This window comes from Petaurus breviceps, unplaced genomic scaffold (genome assembly GCF_028583685.1).
Source record: "Petaurus breviceps papuanus isolate PSGF00001 unplaced genomic scaffold, PetGlider_PUasm1.0 90977, whole genome shotgun sequence".
Taxonomy (NCBI): domain Eukaryota; kingdom Metazoa; phylum Chordata; class Mammalia; order Diprotodontia; family Petauridae; genus Petaurus; species Petaurus breviceps.
The window spans coordinates 34,421,784-34,444,411 of record NW_027187391.1 but is presented as its reverse complement, the minus strand read 5'-3'; the positions used below and the strand labels follow the sequence as shown (position 1 = coordinate 34,444,411).

General features: G+C 35.7%; 2 protein-coding genes across 4 annotated transcripts in view; one reads left to right on the top strand and one right to left on the bottom strand.

Annotated features, from left to right (window-relative positions):
- COL10A1 (collagen type X alpha 1 chain) overlaps positions 1–2,068 on the bottom strand; it is a 13,504-nt gene extending 11,436 nt beyond the window's left edge. The window contains exon 1 of the mRNA XM_069077377.1: positions 1,918–2,068. Coding sequence (XP_068933478.1) covers positions 1,918–2,068 — 151 coding nt within the window. The remainder of the gene's footprint in view (positions 1–1,917) is intronic.
- NT5DC1 (5'-nucleotidase domain containing 1) overlaps positions 1–22,628 on the top strand; it is a 260,894-nt gene that overhangs the window by 49,637 nt on the left and 188,629 nt on the right. The window lies entirely within an intron of this gene.

Here is a 22,628-nt window from a genome sequence, read left to right as displayed (position 1 = left end):
CTTTCTTTCTTTCTTTCTTTCTTTCTTTCTTTCTTTCTTTCTTTCTTCCTTCCTTCTTTTCCTCTCTCTCTCTCTGTCTCTCTCCCTCTCCTCCTTTCTTCCCCTTTCTCCCTTCCTCCCTTCTTCCTTTCCTCTCTTTCCTTCACTATAACTCTACCTTTCTAAGAGGCATTTTGCTGTAGTGGATAAAGATCTGTCCTTAAAGTCAGGAAGTCCTCAGTTTTTAGGTCCCTACTCTGATGTGTGAACTATGTGACCCAGAGCAAGTTAATTAATCTGTCAGTGCCCTAAGTAACTCTTTTAATGCTGACTCACATTAGGTAGAGTTTTCTTATATAGAATTTTCCTTTTTGAGTACCATAATTGGTTCTGTTCCTGTCCTTATCTTATAATACCACCCACCTGAGGAACATATGTTATAAAATATTTACTACATTTTTAAGACAGTGCTGTTTTTAATACAGGGTTTTCATTTCCCCCCCAAAATATGCAGTAGATGTCAATATGGGAAAATAGACCTGTTATCACTAAATGAACATAGCAGATGTATTTTTTGGAGATACTCTTCATTGAGTAAAGCCCCTAAAATCTTGCAGTATGTTATTCCAGAGACATAGAGGAGCTTATTAAGCAAATGGATTTGTTTTATAAAGATGTAAGTTTCCATTATTGGAAGAGGAAGAAATTCCAGTTTCATAGTTGGGTTTCTTGAGAACAAAATCCCTTTACATGATTTGTAATATGTTCAAAAAGATTGCTCCCTATTGAATGAGAGCAATATGTAGTGGGGAGAACTAGCTTTGAAGCAGGAAGAATAGTATTTGATAGTCATAACAAATTAGTTCAGTTTATTTTGGGGGGAAAAGGTCTGTCTTACCCTATAGTAAGTATTCATTTGGACATTTTCTAACAGGTATTTTTAATGGCATTGAATGAGTAATACATGTTATTGAACCAAAATGATTTTAGACAATTTTATCTTCCATATTAAACATTTAATACATCATTTTGTACTTTATGTTAAATATTTCAATATATTTTGTTATTTTTGATGTTTTGATTAGCATTTTACTTGAAGTAAACCTTCTAATAAGACATGTGACAAAACAAAATGTTAAACTTGCCAGTTTTCAGGTGCTATTTGATGAAAGGATATAGAGCACTTGAAATTTGTGTTAGAAGCTTAGTGAATGTTAGTTATGTCATATTTGGTTATCAGAATTATGGAATTTTGTAAAGACTGTTAATCTTATTGAATGAATAACCATTGTTTAATGTTGCTAACTAATCTATGTATTAAATCCTTTTCCTTAGGTTGGTTAAAACAGTTTCTAACAGTCTTTCTTACTAAAATTCAGTTACATGTTCAGGTGTTAGCTGATTTATAGCAAATTTAGGAATTATATTTCTCATTGTTTTTATCTGAATATCCTGGCTTTTAGTATAATACCTGGCATATAAGAAGAGTTTAATAAATGTTTGTGGAGTGAATTAGTGAAGAAATTGTTTAGGCATGCAAAACCTTTAGCTTAACTGTTCTCTCATTTATAAATTGGGTGATTCATTTTGATTGAAGATATTTTTGTTGAATCCTTTTGGATAATTTTTTTTTTAAATAACTATGCTTATTTTTGCCACAGCATCATTTGGGAAAGTAAATGCAAACAAGAGAATTCAGAAATACTTAGTGTGCCATTTCCACTGTATATATGAGTGTTGTTAATGCTATTCTGTAAACTTTCTTTTCTCTCAAATCACTGTAACAATCTGGGCTCATTTAGGAAATTGAAAACAACTGATACCAATCATAGGATTAATAGTTATTAAGTAGAAATAACAAGAAAGGAAAAAAATCATCATAATCATGTAATGATAATAATAACTGCTTAGTAAAACCAAAGAAGTATTTTGGCTTACCTTTACTGTTTATGGTGTAAGGAATAAAAAACTGTGCCTTTGCATTGGGTGGTGGCCCCTTTATTCCCGTAGGGGATTGGAATCGTTCAGCATAAAACCCACCATGAGCAAAATTAGAGATTAGCAGCAAAAAGGCTATTTGTAACAGCATATTCCCAGACTAATTCTGCAAAAAGAAAAGAATTATTTTATATATACACACATGTAAAATACATACATATATATGCACACACATGTTTTGTTGTCTTGATCATGTCACCCTCTTTGAGTATTTCACAAATGAATTTTTAGTACATTAAGGTTTACTCTGCTACTTTTTTTTTTTAGCATCCTATTGAATATATTTCTTAAATTAATGGCAGTTCATGCTTCTTTGTTTTCTAAGTATGTTTCTTAGTTGTAATTTGAAACAATCTCTCAGCACTCTAGACAGCTCACTAAGACTATATATCTGCATATAAGGGGCCCACAACCTACATAAGTATGTTTCTATACCAATAGAATCACAGGGCCAGTTTCTATCTTATTTTGAAATTATTTTCAAGAAGGTGAATAAATTGTTGAAAATTGGGGGACTTTCTGTGTCTTGTCTGACACTTGCATTGAATACATAACTTCGAGAGGTATTGAATGACAAACTCATGACATTTTAAACATTTCATGATCTTTGAAATAGTCAAGAGCTGAAACTTCAAAATAACACTAAATCAGCAGTAGAACCAGTTAACTGTAAGTCATATTAACATCATTTTAGTTTACAGACTAGTAGAACTTTTCAAGCTAAGTTTTAGAGGCATGACAATTTGATATTTATCTGTATAGAATAAATATCAATTCCTTAAAGTTTATGCTTTGCAAGTTAAAATGGATGACAGATGAATTTGAGTCAAATTATAGACCTACCAGAATGCCAGAATTCTTAACAGATTGTTTGTCAGTCTTCCTCAGTGTGTACCTCCACTCCAGTGAGAAGTGCAGAAGTTGTCCTTTCAAGAATCACCCTGTTGTATTTATACTGTTTGTTCACTTGTTACATGAAGTGACACGTGGGGTAAGCTCCTCCCAAAGAGGTAGTAAGCACTAATTATGGTGGAAAGTTATATTTGGGCAGACACACCAAATCCTGTGAATGTCCTTTTTCCTTATGTTTCTTTATTGGAAAAAGGGATTCTTTGGCTTATGTATGTAGTCTTAGTTTAAATTGCATGACATCTTTGTCATGTTTTCTAAGTTATTGTTCAGATGTTTAAGGCTGTAAGCTAGGAAAACAATGGTTCCTTTTTCATTTGATGGATTATTGTTCTATTAAAGAGATCACTCATTACTGCTGTCCAAATATAGAGGAAAAGTCTGTAAACCATATAGTCCTATCCACTTTCTATATAACACCCTCAGTGTAGCTCATGAAAGTTTCAAAGATTTTTTTTTAATGAGACTACAGTATAGTTGTAGTTATCACTTTTTAATTTGATTCAAGCAAAGGATGTGATAAACATAGGTTTCTTGTTGATTTAAGAATTTTTGGTATGTTTGGTAGAGAATTGAGTAGTTTGGAAAAATTAATAAAAAAGGAAATTCAAAATTGATAGTATTTTGCTTTATAATTATTTTAAATTAAATATTTCTAATTAAATTATATTCGCCAGAAACAGGGACATGCATTTAATAATATAGCACACATTTTTGTGTATATCCATATTTGTATATGGCTACATACATTACTATACTATGTTTTAGATTCTACCTTTTCCGATACATTGTATTCATCAATTGACTTTACATTTTACAGTTGAACAGTGGTGTTGATTTATATTTTATTGCAGCGTATATGTCCGTAGAAAAGCCTCAGTGATATATTAATTCCATCTTACTGTGATTATTTCAATATTATTATTTTGACTTCACACAGAAAATATTTTTCATTGAAATCTGTTTGCTTCCCACTTTTTTAGTTCATTGAAATATTTTACAGGTCTTGAAAAACACATCGAGAAAATTCTGCATTGATGAAAATAAAACAAATACAGATTACAATAATGTATCCTCAATATAATTTGAACCAATACTGTAATAGTTCCAGGTATCAGTCAGCATTTATTCTGTGCTTACTATGTGCCAGGCACTGTGCTAAATATTAAGATCATAAATGAGTGAATAAAGACATTAAGCTTACAGTTTGAAACTTTGATAATATTTTATTTCATGAATTTGGATCAAAAGACACTTTGAAAATAATACATAAAATGTTCTTTATGGATGGATTGTGCCAGGAAGGATAGGATTCCACATAGAAGCACAGGTATATTATTTCTGTTTTTCTGCATAGTGAAATAAAGTCTCAATTCAAGACTGACCAGTAATTGGAATGAATATTTTTAGCACCTGTGTTTAAACGTCGAGACACTTATATTAAAAGTTTGACCACATCTACAGGTGTGCAGTTTTTTTTTAAAGGAAAACATAGGTATTAAATTTTTTTAAACATGCTATTTCTGTATATATGTATGTTATTTCATGAAAACTTAGTCTAAGGAGTTCTTATTACCTCAGAAATAATGACCTTTACTATTTTGCTAATTCCCATCTTTCATTCTTTTTACAGTTCCAGTTGGAAAACATTTGTAAATATTTGCATGTATATGTATACCTAAGCTCAATAATTCAGACTAATTGGGGTAATTATCAAGGTTTCAGTTCATTTATTCACCAGATTTTTCTTAAGGGCATACTACTGCTCTGCTTAGGTGTTCAGAAAGTTACACAAAAGAAATATAAGCTGTGGATCTTGCTCCCCAGATTCAAGAGACAATCCAGTGAAACAATAAACTAATTATATGATGAAGTATTAGATTAATGCTATAAAAACTGAGAGAATAATGAAGTGAAAGTGGTCCTGGGTGAGAGAGAGAGCATTTGACTAATACGTTAAAGACTAGTTAAGATGTTTATATAGGTAGAGAGGAAAGTGTGTGTGTTGAGGTTGCAGAAAAGGGAGAGACACAGCAAAAAGGAAATCTTATGTCTGGAAATGAGTATGGTAACGATCAAGGAACAGTAATGAGATTGTTGTGTGGTATACCCTTCACGTTGGGGTATAGTAGAAAATGAGATTGGGTGAGTAGAGTGGGGTCAGATCAGGGAGGACCTTAGATAACAGCTTAAGGAATTTAGAGCTAAACTGTAGCCACTGAGAAACCAATGGTGTTTGTGTTTGTGTGTGTGTGTGTGTGTGTGTGTGCACGCGTGTGTGAGTGCATGTACGTGTGTGCGCACACACACACATATACATACATATACTGCTAGTTTTTATGTTAAGAAATGGTTCAGTGGACAATGGCTACTACCAATGAGATTAAAAGGATGTTTGGAAGAATGCTCAGGAATTTGCTAAGCCGATCTCTGGTTGAGATTCTGACTCTCAGGCTTGTGGCTGTCCTTTATTTAGAATTTCAGCTCTAGGCTGTTTTGTCTGCTCCTTCTGTTTCCCAACAGCCCACAGCTATGGCACGCTGTTTGAACCTCTTTCAGGATGTCATTACAGCAGTTCTCCCCTCTGTGCTCTGGTCGCCACACTTCAGCTCACCACACAACAGATGTTTCAGTATCCAGTTGTCGTTTTTGGTCTCTGTGTGTCCAGCTTAGGGGAGCTGTATTTTCCATGGTCACTGTTGCAATACTCATTGACTGACTATATTATTGAATCTTATAAATAATGAGTCAGTCTTGTAGTATTCCTATCCTGTGCCATATTCAGTTTAATTCAACACATGTTCATTAAGTACCTACTGTGTACAATTTACTATGCTAGCAACACGGGATAAAAAGACACAAAAGAAACTTGCCTCAACTTTAAACATTTTACATTTTGAGGAGTGCAGAGAGGATGGCAGGTGTGGATAGAGATAGGAACTGAGCCTACTTCCTGAATAATACTGAGAACTCCCAGGTTAGAAAACTCTCTCCACTAATGTAGTGTGCTGTTTTCTCTGTCATTTATGGTCTTAAAGAATTGCCTCAAGTACAAAAATGCTAAGGGAATTGCCTAGGGTTATACAGTAAGCATATGTCAGATGGGACTTGAACCCTGGTCTTCCTGGGTTTGAGGCCAGTTCTCTGTCCACAATGCTTTATTCCCTTTCACAAATAAGTATACTGTTTGGGTACAGATGGATTGAGTTGATCTGTGAAGTCACCTCAACCCCTTAAACAAGACCTTTGCCAGGTAAGAACATATCTCAATGGAAATCAACCAGTCAGAGCTGTGATTTGAGCTAGAACAAGACCTGGACCTCTCAGTTCACTCAAGTTGTTTCAGCTTGGTGCTATAGGAAGTGTGTTTGGATTGGTTGTACTACTTGGTCATGCTGTGTGGAGCTTGTATAGAAGTAGGAAGCTAGTTTGGAATCAGGACTTTGAGCATCTACAGCTTAGTGGTACAAATGTCATCAGCAATCATTTATTAAGTGCTTACTGTGTTATCAGCTACCGCACCAAGCCAAATCCCAGAGAACTGTTCAACCTTGCTCCCCATTTTCTGAAGTATATCCTCAAGACATCAGTGCTTGGCATCAGTGTCTGCCCAGGAAATTGAGTATAGCCTGGAGGGGATGAGGAAAGGCAGATTCAAGGATTTAAATGGAGCCCAGCTGAAACCATGGCTAAGGGGAATTTCTTCATAGCCCATGAAGGGGAGAAAAGGACTTCCAGAATCCAGCAGCTATAAGTTGCTTCTTTGTGACATTTCCCTAGCATTTAGCACAGTAACCTGGGGGACCATCTTCAGTCATCCTGATCTGTATCTTGCCACTGGACCCATATGGCTTTAGAGGAGAAAGTGAGGCTAGTGACTTTGCACTAGCCTTCTCCCCTCACTTAAATCCAATTCACTTGCAAGTCACGGCATCACCTTCCTGATGTCATGGTCCTCTTTGAGAATGAAAAACAAATAACAGTCTGCACATAGAAGGTACTTAATAAAGATATATTGATTTATGTGCCCCAAACTTGTGCCAACTTTTCCCTAGAATCTGTAAGTACTTGTGGGAGGGTGTATCACAAACTTTTTTGAGGGGTAGGGAAACGGAGTGTGGAGTTGTTTTGTACCAACTGTATCATCATAGTAAATACCTGTTTCTAAGACATTAGTTAAATCTGGCTGATTAATTGATAACAACTGATAATTCATGGGGGGAAATAATTTGGTGAAGAGCTCCTGAACTGTGGTATTAGAAAGACATCCTTCCTCCATATCCCCACCCCAGCCTCTCAGTGCTACCTCTGAAACCTGAAGGGTTGTTAATAGCCAAGCCCTGGGGACCTAACCTACCAGTATGAGTTGGGGTTGGGAGAGTAAGTCCAGAGTATGTGCTCTAATATAGCACAAGGAAAATTGAGAATGGAGAGACCTTCACTGGGGAGATTAGGGATAGCCTCATGAAAGTAGCAGCACCTTACCTGTACTCGGAAGTAAGATCATTCAAAGAGACAGAGATGAAGAGGGAATGCATTACTTTTGTAAGGGAATAGTTTGTTCACACAGCCCTTTCCATGCCCCCGACACCCACATTGTGTTAACATTAGGTGCTTATTATGGTTGAGGTGGAGTTTCTTGGATGAGTTAGAAGTTTAGAAAAAGCCACAAAACTCAGAGCTTTGTATGGCTAGGGATATCAATACATTGGAACCAGGAGTTGGAGTGCCAGATTTGGGGTACAATTTGGCTAGAACATAGACTTCATAAAGGAGAATAGTATGGTGGAAGGGTAGGTAGAAGCCAGGTTAAAGTTTTTAAGCAAGTTAACAACTTACTTGGACTTGTACCTTAAGAAAATTGTTTTGCCACCTAAGTGGAGAAACTAGAATCCAAAAGACCTAATAGAAGACCATTTCACTAGTCCACGTTAGATGGGATGAATGCCTGAGGCCTTGTGGTGCCTTACTTTGGAGAGAGATTACTGGACTGAAAGTTGATAGCCTGGGTCCTAGTCCAGTGTGGCATAAAGGAAAAGATCACTGGATTTGGAATTAGAGAATATAAGTCCAAATCCCAATTCTGACATTTCCTGGGCCCTTGGAGAAGTTGTATTAACCTCTCTGTGTCTCACTTCCCTTAGTTGTAAAATCATGAACTTCGACTAGGTCATTTCCAGGTTTCCAGATGATTTAACTATATGAATATAGAATATACAAATGTGGCTATGTGGGGATTTGCAAGTACATGACTCCTTTTATTTTTTTCAAAAACTTGTAAACATTGGTGGGTATTTGTCATTCTTTAAATTCCAGTGTCTGGACCTTTTAACACTTAAACTTGTGGTGTCTTTTCTGGTTAAATCCTGGGTATTCAATCCTTTATTCAAATAGTGTACTTATTTCAGCATAAGTACCTGGCATCTATTTGCTTTGTTAGTCACTTAAGAGGTTCTGTCTTGACCAAAATATATTGTAGCATCACAATTTGTTAACCATGCCTCGCCCAATTGTATATTTAAAACTATTTTTATTCGGGATTTTTTTTTTGGTAGTTGTTTGAAGTGACTAGCCTGTGGCTTTAGCATGAAACTCCACTCAACTTAAAACAGAATGGTCTAAGATCTGTAACCTGAGTGTTTTCCATTTCTTTGAATATGAATAGTGTTTTCACAGATCTAGAAACCAGCTAATATTACTTCTCCTTTTAAAATTTTTACCTCATGTGTTCCTTCCCACCTTAAGTAGCATTATATTACCACCTAAAAATTCCTGATAGAGAATAATCATATAATTATAGTATTTCATAGACTCATGAGAGCTGAGACCTTGGAGATCATTTAGTTTAATGCCCTGAATTGTAGATGGGCAAACTGTGGTTCTCCTGTGATTTCTCTCTTCCAATGTTAGTTATTGAAGTTATTTTTCTGAACTCTAAAGAGATGAGGGAGACAATAACAGAAACTGAAATGACCCATAGGATTTGATTTGTATATTTCTTATGCACTTATATTCTCTATTGTAACAATAGACAAAACCATAGTTGACATTCATATAGCACTTTAAGATCTGCAAAATGCAAAAAAAAATTTTTCTTATTTAATCTTCACAAAAATGCTATCAAGTACTATATGTCTTTTAGCCCTGTTTTATAAATGAGTAAATTGAGACAGAAAAGTTAAGACTCTTTCCAGATGCCTGTCCTGATTCTAGGTCATCAGTGCTATGCTCCTCAGTCACTTTTGTTTATTTCATATTTATCCTCAATTTGCTTATCTGTGACCAGTTGGTATCCCCACAGTGGAGTGAAAACTCTTTGGAGGCAGAGTCTTTCTAACTCCTAGCTTGGTGCCTGACACAGAGTAGGCACTTAATAAATGCCTATTGATTGAGTGAATAAATGAACTTGTTCATGATAACAGGATTGAAGTCAAGATTTGAATCCAGGTCCAACCTCCATTTATCATATCTGGTATAGCTTTTTGGGGGGAAGGTTGGAAAGGGGCCCTATCTCTTTGTATCTCACTGGAGGTTTAGCCTACTGCTTTGCAAATAATTAATAAGTGTTTGTTGAATGGAATTTACTCAACTATTCCTATTTTTTAAATGGGATTAATTCATTAAATACCTTACTGTTTCCCTAACCTTTTTATCCCATTAATAGTTGAAATGGGAAGATTGCCCAGAAACTTAGTAAGGATACTTAGATGCTCACAACTTTCACCACTGCCTAGCCCAAGCACACAACTCCTTATACCACAGACCTAAAAAAAAATTTAAAAGAACATTCATAGGTGTTATTGTAGACTCTGGAGTCTAAAAATGAGCCATTTCGATAAATAGTTTAATTTGGCTAGTGGTTAAGTACCTGCTGTGAGTCAGAAAGAAGAAATTTATGTATAAAAACAGGTGTTTATAAAAACACCTGAAACTTAGGACTTTTTTCAAGACTGGGCCAAAGAAAAAAAAAGGAACAGTTTTTTGAAAGGTCAAATCAGGACTTAGAGGAAAATATTTCAAACGTTTATCATTTTACGTGCCTTTCCTATCCTACCTCACCCCCAGTTGTGCTTACTATGATTGAGATGGAATTTCTTGGATGAGTTAGAAGTAAAAAGCCTCAGACCTCAGAGTTTTGTATGGCTAAGGATATGGCCAAAGGATTTGTCCACTCAGTTGCTTCTCAGTGGCACAGGGTCTCCATCCTGACTGAATAATGTCAAGTGCCAGCTCCCACCTGTATTTTAGGTTCTGTCAAAGGACTGAGAGTGTGAGTGGGCCAACAAAAGCAACATATTGTGTTAGAAAGTTAATGGTTCAAGGGTGGCGCAGTGAGTAGAGTGCCAGCCCTGGAGTCAGGAAGACCTGAGTTTGGATCCAGCCTCAGACACTTAATACACACACACACACACACACACACACACACACAAACTAGCCGTGTGACCTTGGGCAAATTACTTAACCCCAATTGCCCTCCAAAAAAAAAAGCAAAAGAAAGTTAATGGTTCTGAGTCAGAGGACCTGAGTTCAAGTCCTACCTGTGATACTTACTAACTGAGACTTTGGGCAAGTCATCTAACCTCCTGGGCCTTAGTTTCCTCATCTGTAAAATGATCATTAAACAGGTTGGCCTGTCAGTCTAGGAAATGTATAGCTTAGCACTGATGCAGACAAAGGGTACAGTGAGATCTTGACTCTTTGTTCAGTGAGTAAATGAGGCAGAATTACCAATTTTGGCTGGGATGCTTTGTTAGGGCTGGGGCTAGATAATCCTATAGGAAATTGTGGGGAATTTTGTTAGAGTTGTCAGAAAGCAGCTTCACAGTTGGGTAGCACAAGTTTAATAAATATTTTTTGATGAGTTTGACTTTAGACTTTATTAAAAAGGAATTCTTTTTCTCTTTCAGTTCTTTAGAATTTGATGGTACAAAAGGAATTTCTATTAATTTATAAGTTGATTTCTATTACTATATACTGCTTTAGCCTAATTCAATTAAAAGAATTTATCAAGCACTTATTATATGTAAAGGCACTATACTGGATGCTGGAAATGTGCTCACCTCTAGATTTACTCTCTAGACTTTTCTTCACCTGCTGTCCTGCCACTGTGGAGTATCCCTGTCCTAAGGTCCAATTCTCCTAACTGGGGACTCATTTCCCTCAGACCACCATTTTAAGAAGGGCTGTAGCCATGCTTCATCGGATTCATACCAGGACTCACTCTCTGGATTTCTTCTCTTCTCTTCTGTTGCTTTGCCTTCTCCTCCTTCCTCAACCTTCCTCCTCTTCTCTTCCCCCCCCCCCCTTCATTCACACACTTTCAAGCTCCCCTATAAATGTTACCTTCTTTCATTAGAAAAAAAAAGCCTCCTACAGAAAAGTTACATTTGAATTGAGTTTTAAAGTAAACCAACTAAGAGATGACATTGTGGAAGAAGAGCATTCCAGGCATGAGCTCTAAGTAGTGCCAAGTGTTGTGTGAACAGAATGGCAAGTAGGCCAGTATGGCTAAATCTTAGAGTACTTAAAAGAAGATTGGAAAGGGTGGGGGCCCAATTGTGAAGAGCTTTATGCCTTAAAAAAAGGCTTTGTTGTTGTTTGTTTGTTTTCCTATTTAATCTTGGGGTTAATAGGGAGCTGCTAGATGTTATGGAATAGGGGGGTGATGATCATACCCATGCTTTAGGAAAATCATTTTGGCAACTGTGTAGAAAATATATTAGAATGGGGAGAGACTAGGGTCAGGGAAATTAATTAGAAGGCTATTGCCATTGTCTAGATGAGAGGTGATTCGGGCTTGAATTGGGGTAATGTGTGTGAGCAGAGAGAAGGGGATGTATAGGAAAGATATTGTGAAGGTAAAAATGACAAAATTTGTCAATTTAATTGGATGTATGGGGTGAGGAAGAATGACAGATTGGATATATGGGATGAGGGAGAGTGAGGGGTCAAGAATGACCTCAATGCCATGAATCTGTGTGATTGGCAGGATGGTAGTGTCTTTGATAATAAAAGGGAAGTTTAGAAGAGGGAGAGGTTTTTGAAAGAAAGATAATGAATTCTGATTTGCACACGTACCCAAATGAGTAAATATGAGAGAGAGACAATTAGCATGTCCAGGGTAGGCTTTGGAAGTGGTACCACAGCTGAGCTCTGAAGGAATCCAAAAATTCTAAGAAGTAAAAATGAGGAGGGAGTGCATTCCAGGGGACTACCTAAAGCATGAAAGCAGGATGATGGAATGCTGAATTTAAGAAACAGCTAGTTGGGCAGTTTGACTAGAATGATATTTTGTCATATTTTTAAGATGTTCAGATCAATTCCTTTAGTGCACTTCTATCCTCAAAAGGAAAAATGACTTGCACTCTCTAGGGATGTAAACAAGTATCAAATAACTCCATGATTTTATTGGCATAAAAATTTTTACTTTTTTTTCCTGTGAAAATTGTAATACTTTAAATTTAGCCTTATAACCTATTGAAATGTTTTTGCTGGAATATTATACTTTTCAAACATCTTTTGGGGTCAGTCAGTCCATAAACATTTATTAAACACCTATTATGTTCCAGGCACTGTGCTAAGTGTATAATTTCAGGTGCTCTCTACCTCCCACAGAATCAAAACAAATAAAAATTCTAAGTAGACAGGTGTTTCTTAGTTTTAATGTTATGTTGCCTCACCAGTGTCTTTGCTCAGTTAAGAATTTGTAAGCTGACTTAAATATATTTGATTGTTATAGAATATTCAATTAATGGGCGGCCAGGTAGCACAGCGAGTAAGAGCACCGGCTCCAGTGTTGGAATGACCTGGAGATCGAATCCCAGGCTCAGACACTTAGCACCCACCCAGAAACACCTGGCCATGTAACCTTGAGCAAGTTACTTAACCCCAATTGCTTAGGAGAGGCCAGGTGGCTCAGCGAGTAAGAGCACCGGCTCCAGTGTTGGGATGACCTGGATCAAATCTGGGCTCAGATACTCAGTACCACACCCAGAAATAACTGGCCGTGTAACCTTGAGCAAGTTACTTAACCCCGATTGCTTTAAAAAAAAAAAAGAATATTCAATTAATGTCATAGAATTAGGATCTAACTTAAAAAAAATGTCAATTTCCACATGCCATGAAGAACTCTTTTGAGGTTTGCTTTTTAAACTTCTACACAGTTGTATGGATGTTTTACCACAAAGAATAGCAGGTAGGCTTTGATTAAAATAGAATAATAAAAGTACAGTGTCTGAATAGAAAGCCCTCCTATGTATAGTTTTGGTCCTCTTTAATGTTATTTTCCATGAACCTTAATTTCCTTCCATTGGTAAGTACAGTTTATCTTTATTTTTATTCTTGTATATTAGCCAAAAGAAGAAATGTAAGAACTGAAAGAAAAATGCTAGAATAATGTATTTGCAATGCTTTGCCTTCATAGATTAAAAACCAGTTTAATAAAATTGATAAAATACATTAAATATGCGTATTTTAAAATATTAGAATGTGAAAAATATTTGGCAAAACACCTTTGCCTAATAAGAGAGTTTAGGGGGAAAAAACTTGGAAAATACTGGAGTTCTGTGGGAAATATATGACCTCATCAGTTTATTGTGGGAAAATTTCCCAGCATTTTGGCCATAATTTTTAGGTAGTAAAATTTAGGAAACAGAATCATGTTATTTTGGACAGATACTTTATTAAAAATTATATAGGTGAAGTGACTTAAATAAGACAGTTTAGAAGAAATATGAAATGTGTGGGTTTCATCTTTAGCATTTGTCTAGTAGCTTCTTTGAGAAAATACTCTAGGAAACACCTTCAATAATAATGTATTACTTTCTGGAATTTTATAAAAAACTTAGAAGACCTACTATAATTTTTACTGTCTTTTTCCTGTTTAAAAAAATTCCTTGTATTTCAAAGTCATTAAATCGTAGTGGAGCCCCATTTTGAAAATTTTGCCTTAACACACACTAACAGGGCTTACCATTATCTGCTACTTCTGTCCCCTCTGCTCCCACTGGAATCTTTTAGAATATCAGCAGAGGGAGCTAATACTTTAAATTTTTTTTTTTTAGGCAGCTAAATCACAGTGGATAGAATGATGGACTTGGAGTAAGGAAGACTAGGGTTCAGATCCTACCTTAGACAGTACTTGTTTGTACCTGGGCAAGTTGCTTAATCCCTATCTTCCTCAGTTTCCCTATCTGTAAAATGGGAATAATAGCACCTACTTTCTAGGATTGTTGTGAGGATAAAATGAAATAACATTTGTAAAATGCTTTGCAAACCTTAAAGTACTGTGTAAATACTAGTTTTTCATTATTAGGCTTTTGATTCTAATTCTCAAACATTGATGTGAAGTATAGCTGAGTCTCAATTTGATTTGTTGATATTTCTGAAAATGAGAGAGATGGAGGATGGAGGTTATTTTGCCACTGTCCAAGTACTATAATTACTAATTTAATGTCCATAAATTAGAATTCTTATGTCCATTTGGCAAATATTGAATCATCTTTGTGGGAATTAAGAAGATGGATATATGACACACTCCACATTCCGTGGATTTTACAGCCTAGTAGAAAAAATGAGACATTTACACCAATGACTACTATAAGACATACTATGAAAGTGAAGTAAGAGAGTTACAAAGAGCTTTCTGGATTCATTGAGTCTGCCTAATTCTGACAAACTGATCTGTCCATTCAGTGTAATTCTGTATAAACTGTTGACCTCCCTGAATATTACATATATGTCATTATATGTGTAATGGGAATACTTTCCTCGTCCATGTCAGACTTCTCAATCCCTCTTCAGTTAGTCAACAGGCATTTATTAAATGCCTGCCATGTGCTGTGCACTGTGCCAAACCCTGGAGGTCCAAAGAAAGGCACAACCCATGGTCCCAAGAAATTCCCAGTCTATTAGGTTGAAAATTTTATCCATCCCCAGACAAAGAACTTGGTGGTATCTGAATATAGATTGAAGCATACTTTTTTTTTCATTTTCTTTATTTTTCTTGAGGTGATTTTTTGGTTTATGTTTTCTTTTACAATATGACTATTATGGATATGTTTTGCATGACCACGTATATAACCTATATGAAATTGCTTGCTTTCTCAATGGGGGATGGGGATAGGGAGGGAGGGAGGGAGGGAATTTGGAACTGAAAGTTTTAAAAACAAATGTTAAAAATTGTTTTTACATGTAACTGGGGGAAAATTAAATACTTAAAAAAAGAAACAAATTCCCAATCTAATGAGGAAGACATTATCCAAAAAATCATATATGAACAAGATGTATACAGGATATCCTGGGAATAGTCTCAGAGGGCAGGAACTAAGATTAAGGAAGACTAGAGTAGAAAAGGCCGTTGCAGAAGACAGGACTTTAACTGGGATTTGACAGATGTAAGGGATGCCAGGAGGTGGAGATGAGGAGGGAGAGAGTTCCACTTATAGGAAATAACCAATGAAAATGCATGGAGTTGGGAGGTGGAGTATCTTGTATGAGAATAGCAAGGAGGTCATTGTTGCTGGATCTCAGAGTATTTGGAGCGGGGAGTAAGGTATAAGAAGAAAGATAAAGGAACCAGGTTATGAAGGACTTTAAAAGTTAAACAGAGGGTTTTATATTTGATCCTAGAGATAATAGGGAGCCACTAGAGTTTATTGAATAGTACAGTCTTCTTTAACTGTTAGTTCATGTCCACTAGATGACAGATCCAAGACCACTAGTTTGTTCCTGGTATACTCTCCTGTCCTCTAGGGAATAGATCCCCAAGCAGCTATCACCAATTCACACCACTTAGTGGGTCATCACTCCTGATGGCGCTGATATCCTTTGGTTAGTTCAGGCGACTACCTTGGCTTGTTTACAGATTGACCACAGCACTTATCACCTTCAACCCAGTGACAGCTTTACTCCAGTGCAAAGATGTTAATACAAAAACATTAATAAAATTGAGAGATGATGGTGATGATGAAGATGATGATGATGATTTAATTGCCAATTAATTTATGGAATTATGAAATAGCTCAGGTCTACCCAATTCTTTGGATACTCATTGGGAAAGACCACAATGGCAATAGGAAGTAAGTCTGTGATCACACTTTAATAAGGCACAAATGGTGCAGGAACAATCAAGCACAGAAATTGCAGAGACAAGTGGCTAAATGGGTACAGAGTCAAATGGCATGGGGTCAGGGATAGAATGGTGAAAGAAGGAAGGCAGTGTGGGGTAAGGGACGGGGAGGGGGAAAGGCACAGAGAATCACTCCCATTACTATGGATCATAGTTGGGGCACTCAGCAGCTTGGACCCAGATGGAGATGGAAGCATGATCGGAGTCAGGAATTTGGGGTCTCATTAATATAGGGTTTTTGTGGGGAATAAACTAACTCTTATCTGTGTCATCTTGGGGTTAATTATTAATATGTCCAAATCCAGTTCAAAGTTGTCCCGAAAACTTTAAAGTCTACTTCATCTCAAAATTATCAGCACCATTTGGTTTTCTGCTTGTCTTACTGTAGATGTCTGGAAATTATCTGAGATTTACATATCACTGGACCAAAAGGCCCTGACAGCAAAGCCTAGATGCACATATGATTTAACACATATTACCAGAATGTGATTTTTGATTAACACATAATACACTTGCAAGTTATGTTTCTTTGATCTTTGGGGAGATCTGTATGTGACTTCTATGACCCTGCTTTGCAATTTTACTTCCTTTAAGTTTTGCAAAAACACTTTACGTTCTTTTTTATTTGAAGTGATATAATAAGAGAGAAAAGAGTAGGCAAGGGAAAGAAACAACTAGACCAGAGACAAGAAGACTGTGAGTGTAACACACACACACACCAATACCAACACCACGTCCAACATTCTTATCCACTGTGTCACTAGCTGTCTTATGTATGTTGCATATTATAATATACATTATTTAAATGTACCACTTTATACATAGTCAACCCATAACTTCCCTAATTGTGCAGAGTTCCAGGCACACAAATGCTTAATAAATGCTTCATTTAATCTTTATCTAATATAGTTATTATTCCCTCATTTATGCATTCCCCCTATGTTGGCAACAGCTGATCTCCTTTTCTTCCCTCCACCTCATCTAGTCAATCTTATCATTTCTCTTTTGCTAGTATCTGTCATATCTATCCTTTTCATTTCATTCCTCACTCTTGAAGAGAATATCAAACCATCTAACTGGTCCCTTTGCTTTCAGGCACTTCTTTCTCCAATCCAACCTACATATTGCTTCACATTAATTTTCTTATAGGATAGCCCTGGGAACTTATTATTTCCTCCTTTAATAGTTCCTTATTACCTACTGAAGAAAAACTTGTAAGTCAAGGCCTTCCATGTCCTTTAGTTTTTATCTCTCTTCACTCACCAAGGGTTTCAGTCAAACTGGACTACTTTCTATTTCCTTAACAGGTACCTTTACATACACTCTTCCTTATTTCGCCTATACAGGCATACCTTAGGCATACCTATAACGTGGGTTCGGTTCCAGATTACTGCAAAAAAGCAAATATCACAATAAAGCAAGTCACATGATTTTTTTAATTTCCCAGTGCATGTAAGTTATGTTTACACTATATTGTAGCCTATTGTAAGTGTGCAATAATATTTTTTAAAACAATGTATATACTTTAATTTACAAATGCTTGATTGCTAAAAAATGCCAACCATCATCGGAGCCTTCAGTGAGTCATAATCTGTTTGCTGGTGGAGGCATTAATGTTGACAGCTGCTCACTGGTCAGGGTGGTGGTTGCTAAAGGTTGGAGTGACTGTGGCAGTTTCTTGAAACAAGACAACAGTGACTTTTGTTGCATCAATTGACTCTTCCTTTCAATTAAACATATTGAAGCCATTGTAGGATTATTAAGTGACCTGCTTTCAAAATTGTTGTTTCTTCAGGAATAGGGAGACCCAAGGAGAAAAAGAAAAGGAGAATGCACCCAACATCACTGTCTTATATGGGTGTGGTTTGTGGTACCCCAAAATAATTACAATAGTAACATCAAAGATCACTGATCACATATCACCGTAACAGATTTAATAATAATGAAAAAGTTTTAAATATTGTAAGAATTACCAAAATGTGGCATGATGTAAGCACATGCTGTTAGAAAAATTACATTGATAGACATGCTCAACACAAGGTTGCCACAAACCTTCAATTTCTTAAAAAAAACAAAACCCCACAATATCTACAAAATGCAGTAAAACAAAGTGCAGTTAAATGAGGTATGCCTGTAGTAAGACATGCTCAGCAAGTATATGTTCAACTGAATTGAATTAGATTTTGGTGCTGAGATTCTTTTCAGACTACTGAGAATCCTAATGGATTGTTTCTAAGATGTCTGACTAGTTGGGAGCAAGAAGGAGGAGAAAAAGTGTCTTTTAATTTGCATATATGTAATTGGGCATTTTGTTTTGCTTTTTCCTTTCCCTATCCTGGAACTGGTTTAATGACGAAGATTCATTCCAGCTCCTATATTAGATCCTGTATTAGAAAATTATATTATATAAATATATTAATTGTTTTATCATTAATTATATTACTATATTTGTTTATTGTTCTATAAATTATAATTATACAAAATATATAAATATTTTATTTGTATACAAATACATATAACATAACACATATAAAAATATGACATATATAAATCCAAGTGCTGCATACTTGAATTCTGTAAGTCTCTATGTTCATTAACTTCAATATCTGTAGTTTAGGGGGAAAGGATTTCCTTATTAACTGTGGCAGTTTAAACATCCTTCCTGTCCCCAGTATACAAGAGCAAATATGAAATCAATGAGAAATGGAGTTAGGGGTGTTTTATAGAAATCAGGTGAAAACTGCTATTAGGTAAATAATTTTTATATGTATTTTGTGTGTGTGTGTGTGTATCGCCAGAAAAAGAGGTTCTGTCAAAGATACATCTTGTATAGGAAAATGTCAGAGTTACAATGAACAGATTATTTTCTCTTACTGGGATTTTGTTGTAATGAGTTGCTCAAAATATATTCATATTTCCTCAAAAGAACCAACAGTTAATAATTCTGAAGCACATACACAGAGAATTTAAAGCTGGGAGACCATTTAGTATAAACTCCCTCATTTTACAGATGAAGATCAGGTTCAGAGATGTTAATTTGTCTAAGGTTGAAATGATGTCAAATAAGAAAGATGGGATTTCACCCATTGTTGACATATCATATTTACTCCAGTGTATTGATAATAGGTCAGAGACTTTTTCAACAACTTGGATAACTTAAAGGGAAAACTTTCAGATAAATTTTCCAGTTAGAATTTATTACAGATTTTTTTTTGTCTAATCAAAATGGCTTTCAATTTTTTTATTGACTGTAGCTTCCATTAAGACCCTGTTTAAACATTTACTTACTATATAAAGTCATTCTTCATTCCACCATGTGTGAGTACCTTCCCTGCCAACTCACCTTATGTGTCTGTTTTGTATCTCTGTGTAGGGCAGCTAGGTGGTGCAATGGATACAGTGCCAGTCCTAGAGTCAGGAGGACCTGAGTCCATCCTCAAACACTTACTAGCTATGTGACTCTGCTCAAGTCACTTAACCCTGTTTGCCTGAGTTCCTCATCTGTAAAATGAGCTAGAGAATGAAATGAGAAACCATTTCAATATCTTTACCAAGAAAACCCCAAATGGGGTCACCAAGAATCAGACTAAATCTTTGTTACAACAACCTCTGTGAGTACATGTTGATTGCCCTACTGCGTCACTTTTGTCTCTGTATCCAACAACTTTGTGAACCATGAAATAAGTTTTTCCCCATTCCTTAGCATTACTATTATATTTTCCTCTATTGTGTCATATGTGATCAAGTGGTTAATATTTTGCTTTAGAAAATGATAGAGCAGCTGTGATCCTAGGCAAGGACAATTAAAAAATCCACTCCACCAAATTGTACGTACTAGAGGATTTTGTTGTCCTAGGAGTAACAAAGCATTGTCGCTGTTTATCTGTTCCTTGAGGATTTACTAAATGATTTTGGAGGCATTCTGTAACCTAAGAAGAATGCAGATGTGAATAAAAGTGTACACACCCCAAGGAAGTGGAAGGTCCTTGCCTTTTCTCTCAATATATTTCACTACATCCAATGCCAAATACATAATGAGGACCTCTAGTGTATATGTGGTATAGGGTAAGCTTCTCTTGGATATTTGAATTTCCTGAGGTTTTTTGTAATTTAGATCCCTTTTAGAACAGTAAACATGAAACAAAGACAGTAGTAGTATCTCTGCCTCCTATCCGTCCAAAGATAACATTGAAGACACCAAGCTTCATTCACTAAGCCCATGTACATACTTAGTTGGTAAAAACTTTTGTGGTTCTTATTTTCTCTGGTTTGCTATATTAATCTAAAAATACAACCCTAAATTTAGGCCCCAAATATTTGTGTCTATTTAAAGTATTCCATATTTTCTTTATGATGAGGAGTTGAAATATTGCATATTCCAGTATGGTAGTAAATGAACTCCGGCAGTTTACTTGAGAAATGCAATAGAACCTACAAAGAATGATTCTCAGCCCTGCAAAGAACTCTAATCCTTAAGGACATAAGGTAATTTCAGGGGAAATAAACCAGGTTCACTCAACCAATGGCATTTTTCTCAGAATGCTTCAAGTTGACTTTTGTGCTCTTTCCATCCACAAATGCACCTATTGGCAAAGCAAACCCCATGACTTACAATCCCTATTGTTTTAACACAAGGATCTTAAATTGACTTGTGTAGCATGGTATAACATACTTAAAAAAAAAAGACTATCAGAGCTAGTCATTCTATAATATTCTTGCTGTCAATAATGTCAACATTTTGAGGTGGTAGAAAAGTGCTACTTTTAGAGTTAGATGTTGATGTCATAAAAGTACCACAGTTCATAGATTTTTAGATACAAATTAGGTAGAGAAATTCATTGCTAATACAGACCATGGAAGGGGGAGTTCAGCTGATTTACCGCATTCTTCTGTCAGCCAAATAGGCTCCAAACATAAATAATTTCATATCCATCCATCCATCCATCCATATACAGGTCTGTATATATGTACACACATACATATATGCATATGCACACTGGGATTGGTGGGAAGAAATTTCAGAAAAAATAGATTTAGACCAATATCCTAAATCACATATCAGAATAAGTTCCAAATGGATTCTTGACTTAGACATAGGCCTTTTAATAGGGCAGGGGGATGGGGGAAACGGAGAAATCACAGATATAGCTAGCAGAAAAATCCCTAACCAGCAAGGGATGAAGGAGATCACAAAAGAAAAAATAGATAACTTTGATTTCATGGAATTGGAAAGCTTTTGCACAAACAAAATCAATGCAGTTAGCATAAGTACGCAAACTAAATTTGGAGGAAAAAATCATGCCCAAAATATCAATGATAAGGATCTAATATCCAAGATATAGAAAAAAATTAACACAAATATATTAGAGTAAGAGCATCTCTTCAATGTAGGAGGATTGTTCCCAATCACTAATAATGAAATAGAAAAACCTGGAATTTTTTACTTCATACCCAGGAAACTAAAAAAGATGATAAAAGATGGAAATGATGAATGTTGGAGGGGCTGTAGGAAGACAGGTGCTTGAATTCACTGTTGCTGAAAGTTTGCATTGGTTTTACTCTTCTAGAAAGCAGTTTGAAATTATGGTAAAAATATGACTAAACTCTCCAGAGATCTCCGTGCTAGGCATATACCTTGAGGAGGCCAAAGACAGAAAGAAAATATTATTTGAAGATTTCTGTTTGTGTATGTGATCAATGAACGGGAGACACAGAAAGTAGTAGATCAATTGATGACTTGATAGCATATTGTGATATATAAACATGAACTATTTGAGGTATTACTGCACCATGCAAAACAAATAGCAAGAAGGTTTATGTGAACTGACAGAGTCATGGAAGCAATAGACAGATGACTGTAATAGTGTAAAAGGAAAGAATGATAAAGGGAAACTGGACACTGCAATTATAATGACTAAACTTGAACTTAGAGAAAAGTGGAGAAAATGTACCCCTCTTCATTGCAGTAGTAGAGGGTTATGTGTGTGAAATATTGTGTATAGTGTCAGATGTGGAATAATGAATGAAATCTAAATGGGTTTTGGTATTTATTTTTGTTTCATTTTAATTTGCTGTATTTTTATGAAAAGCCTATGATCTATACATTATCCCCTTACCTTCTGTCTTCAAAGTCACTTAAACTTGAATAGAGTTAATGTGTGCTTTCAAGGTTGCTAACTTTTATTTCTCTCTTTTCAAATTTTATTTATCTTCTGTATTTTTTTGTTTCATATGTAATTCATTTTTAGTCTCTACTATTTTGGTAAGATATGTTATGTATTCTGTTTCATCTGCTCTGATAATCTAAATGGTTTTTAAACAAGGTGAATTTCCAGCAAAAACAAACAAAAAGCAGAATTAAATATAAAGGAATGACAGTACACACACACACACACACACACACACACACACACACACACACACATACAATTTAGGAATCAGACAGGATGAGCCCCAGTAAGACTATAAAATGCCTGAACTAAGAAAACATCAAATCACTTTTAAACATCTACAGAAAAAAAAATTTGGAAAGCCAAATGTTAACTGCCAAAGGTAAAAAGACCCTGGTCAGATGGATTCTAGCAAATTATACATCTAACAAGTGATTTAAGAG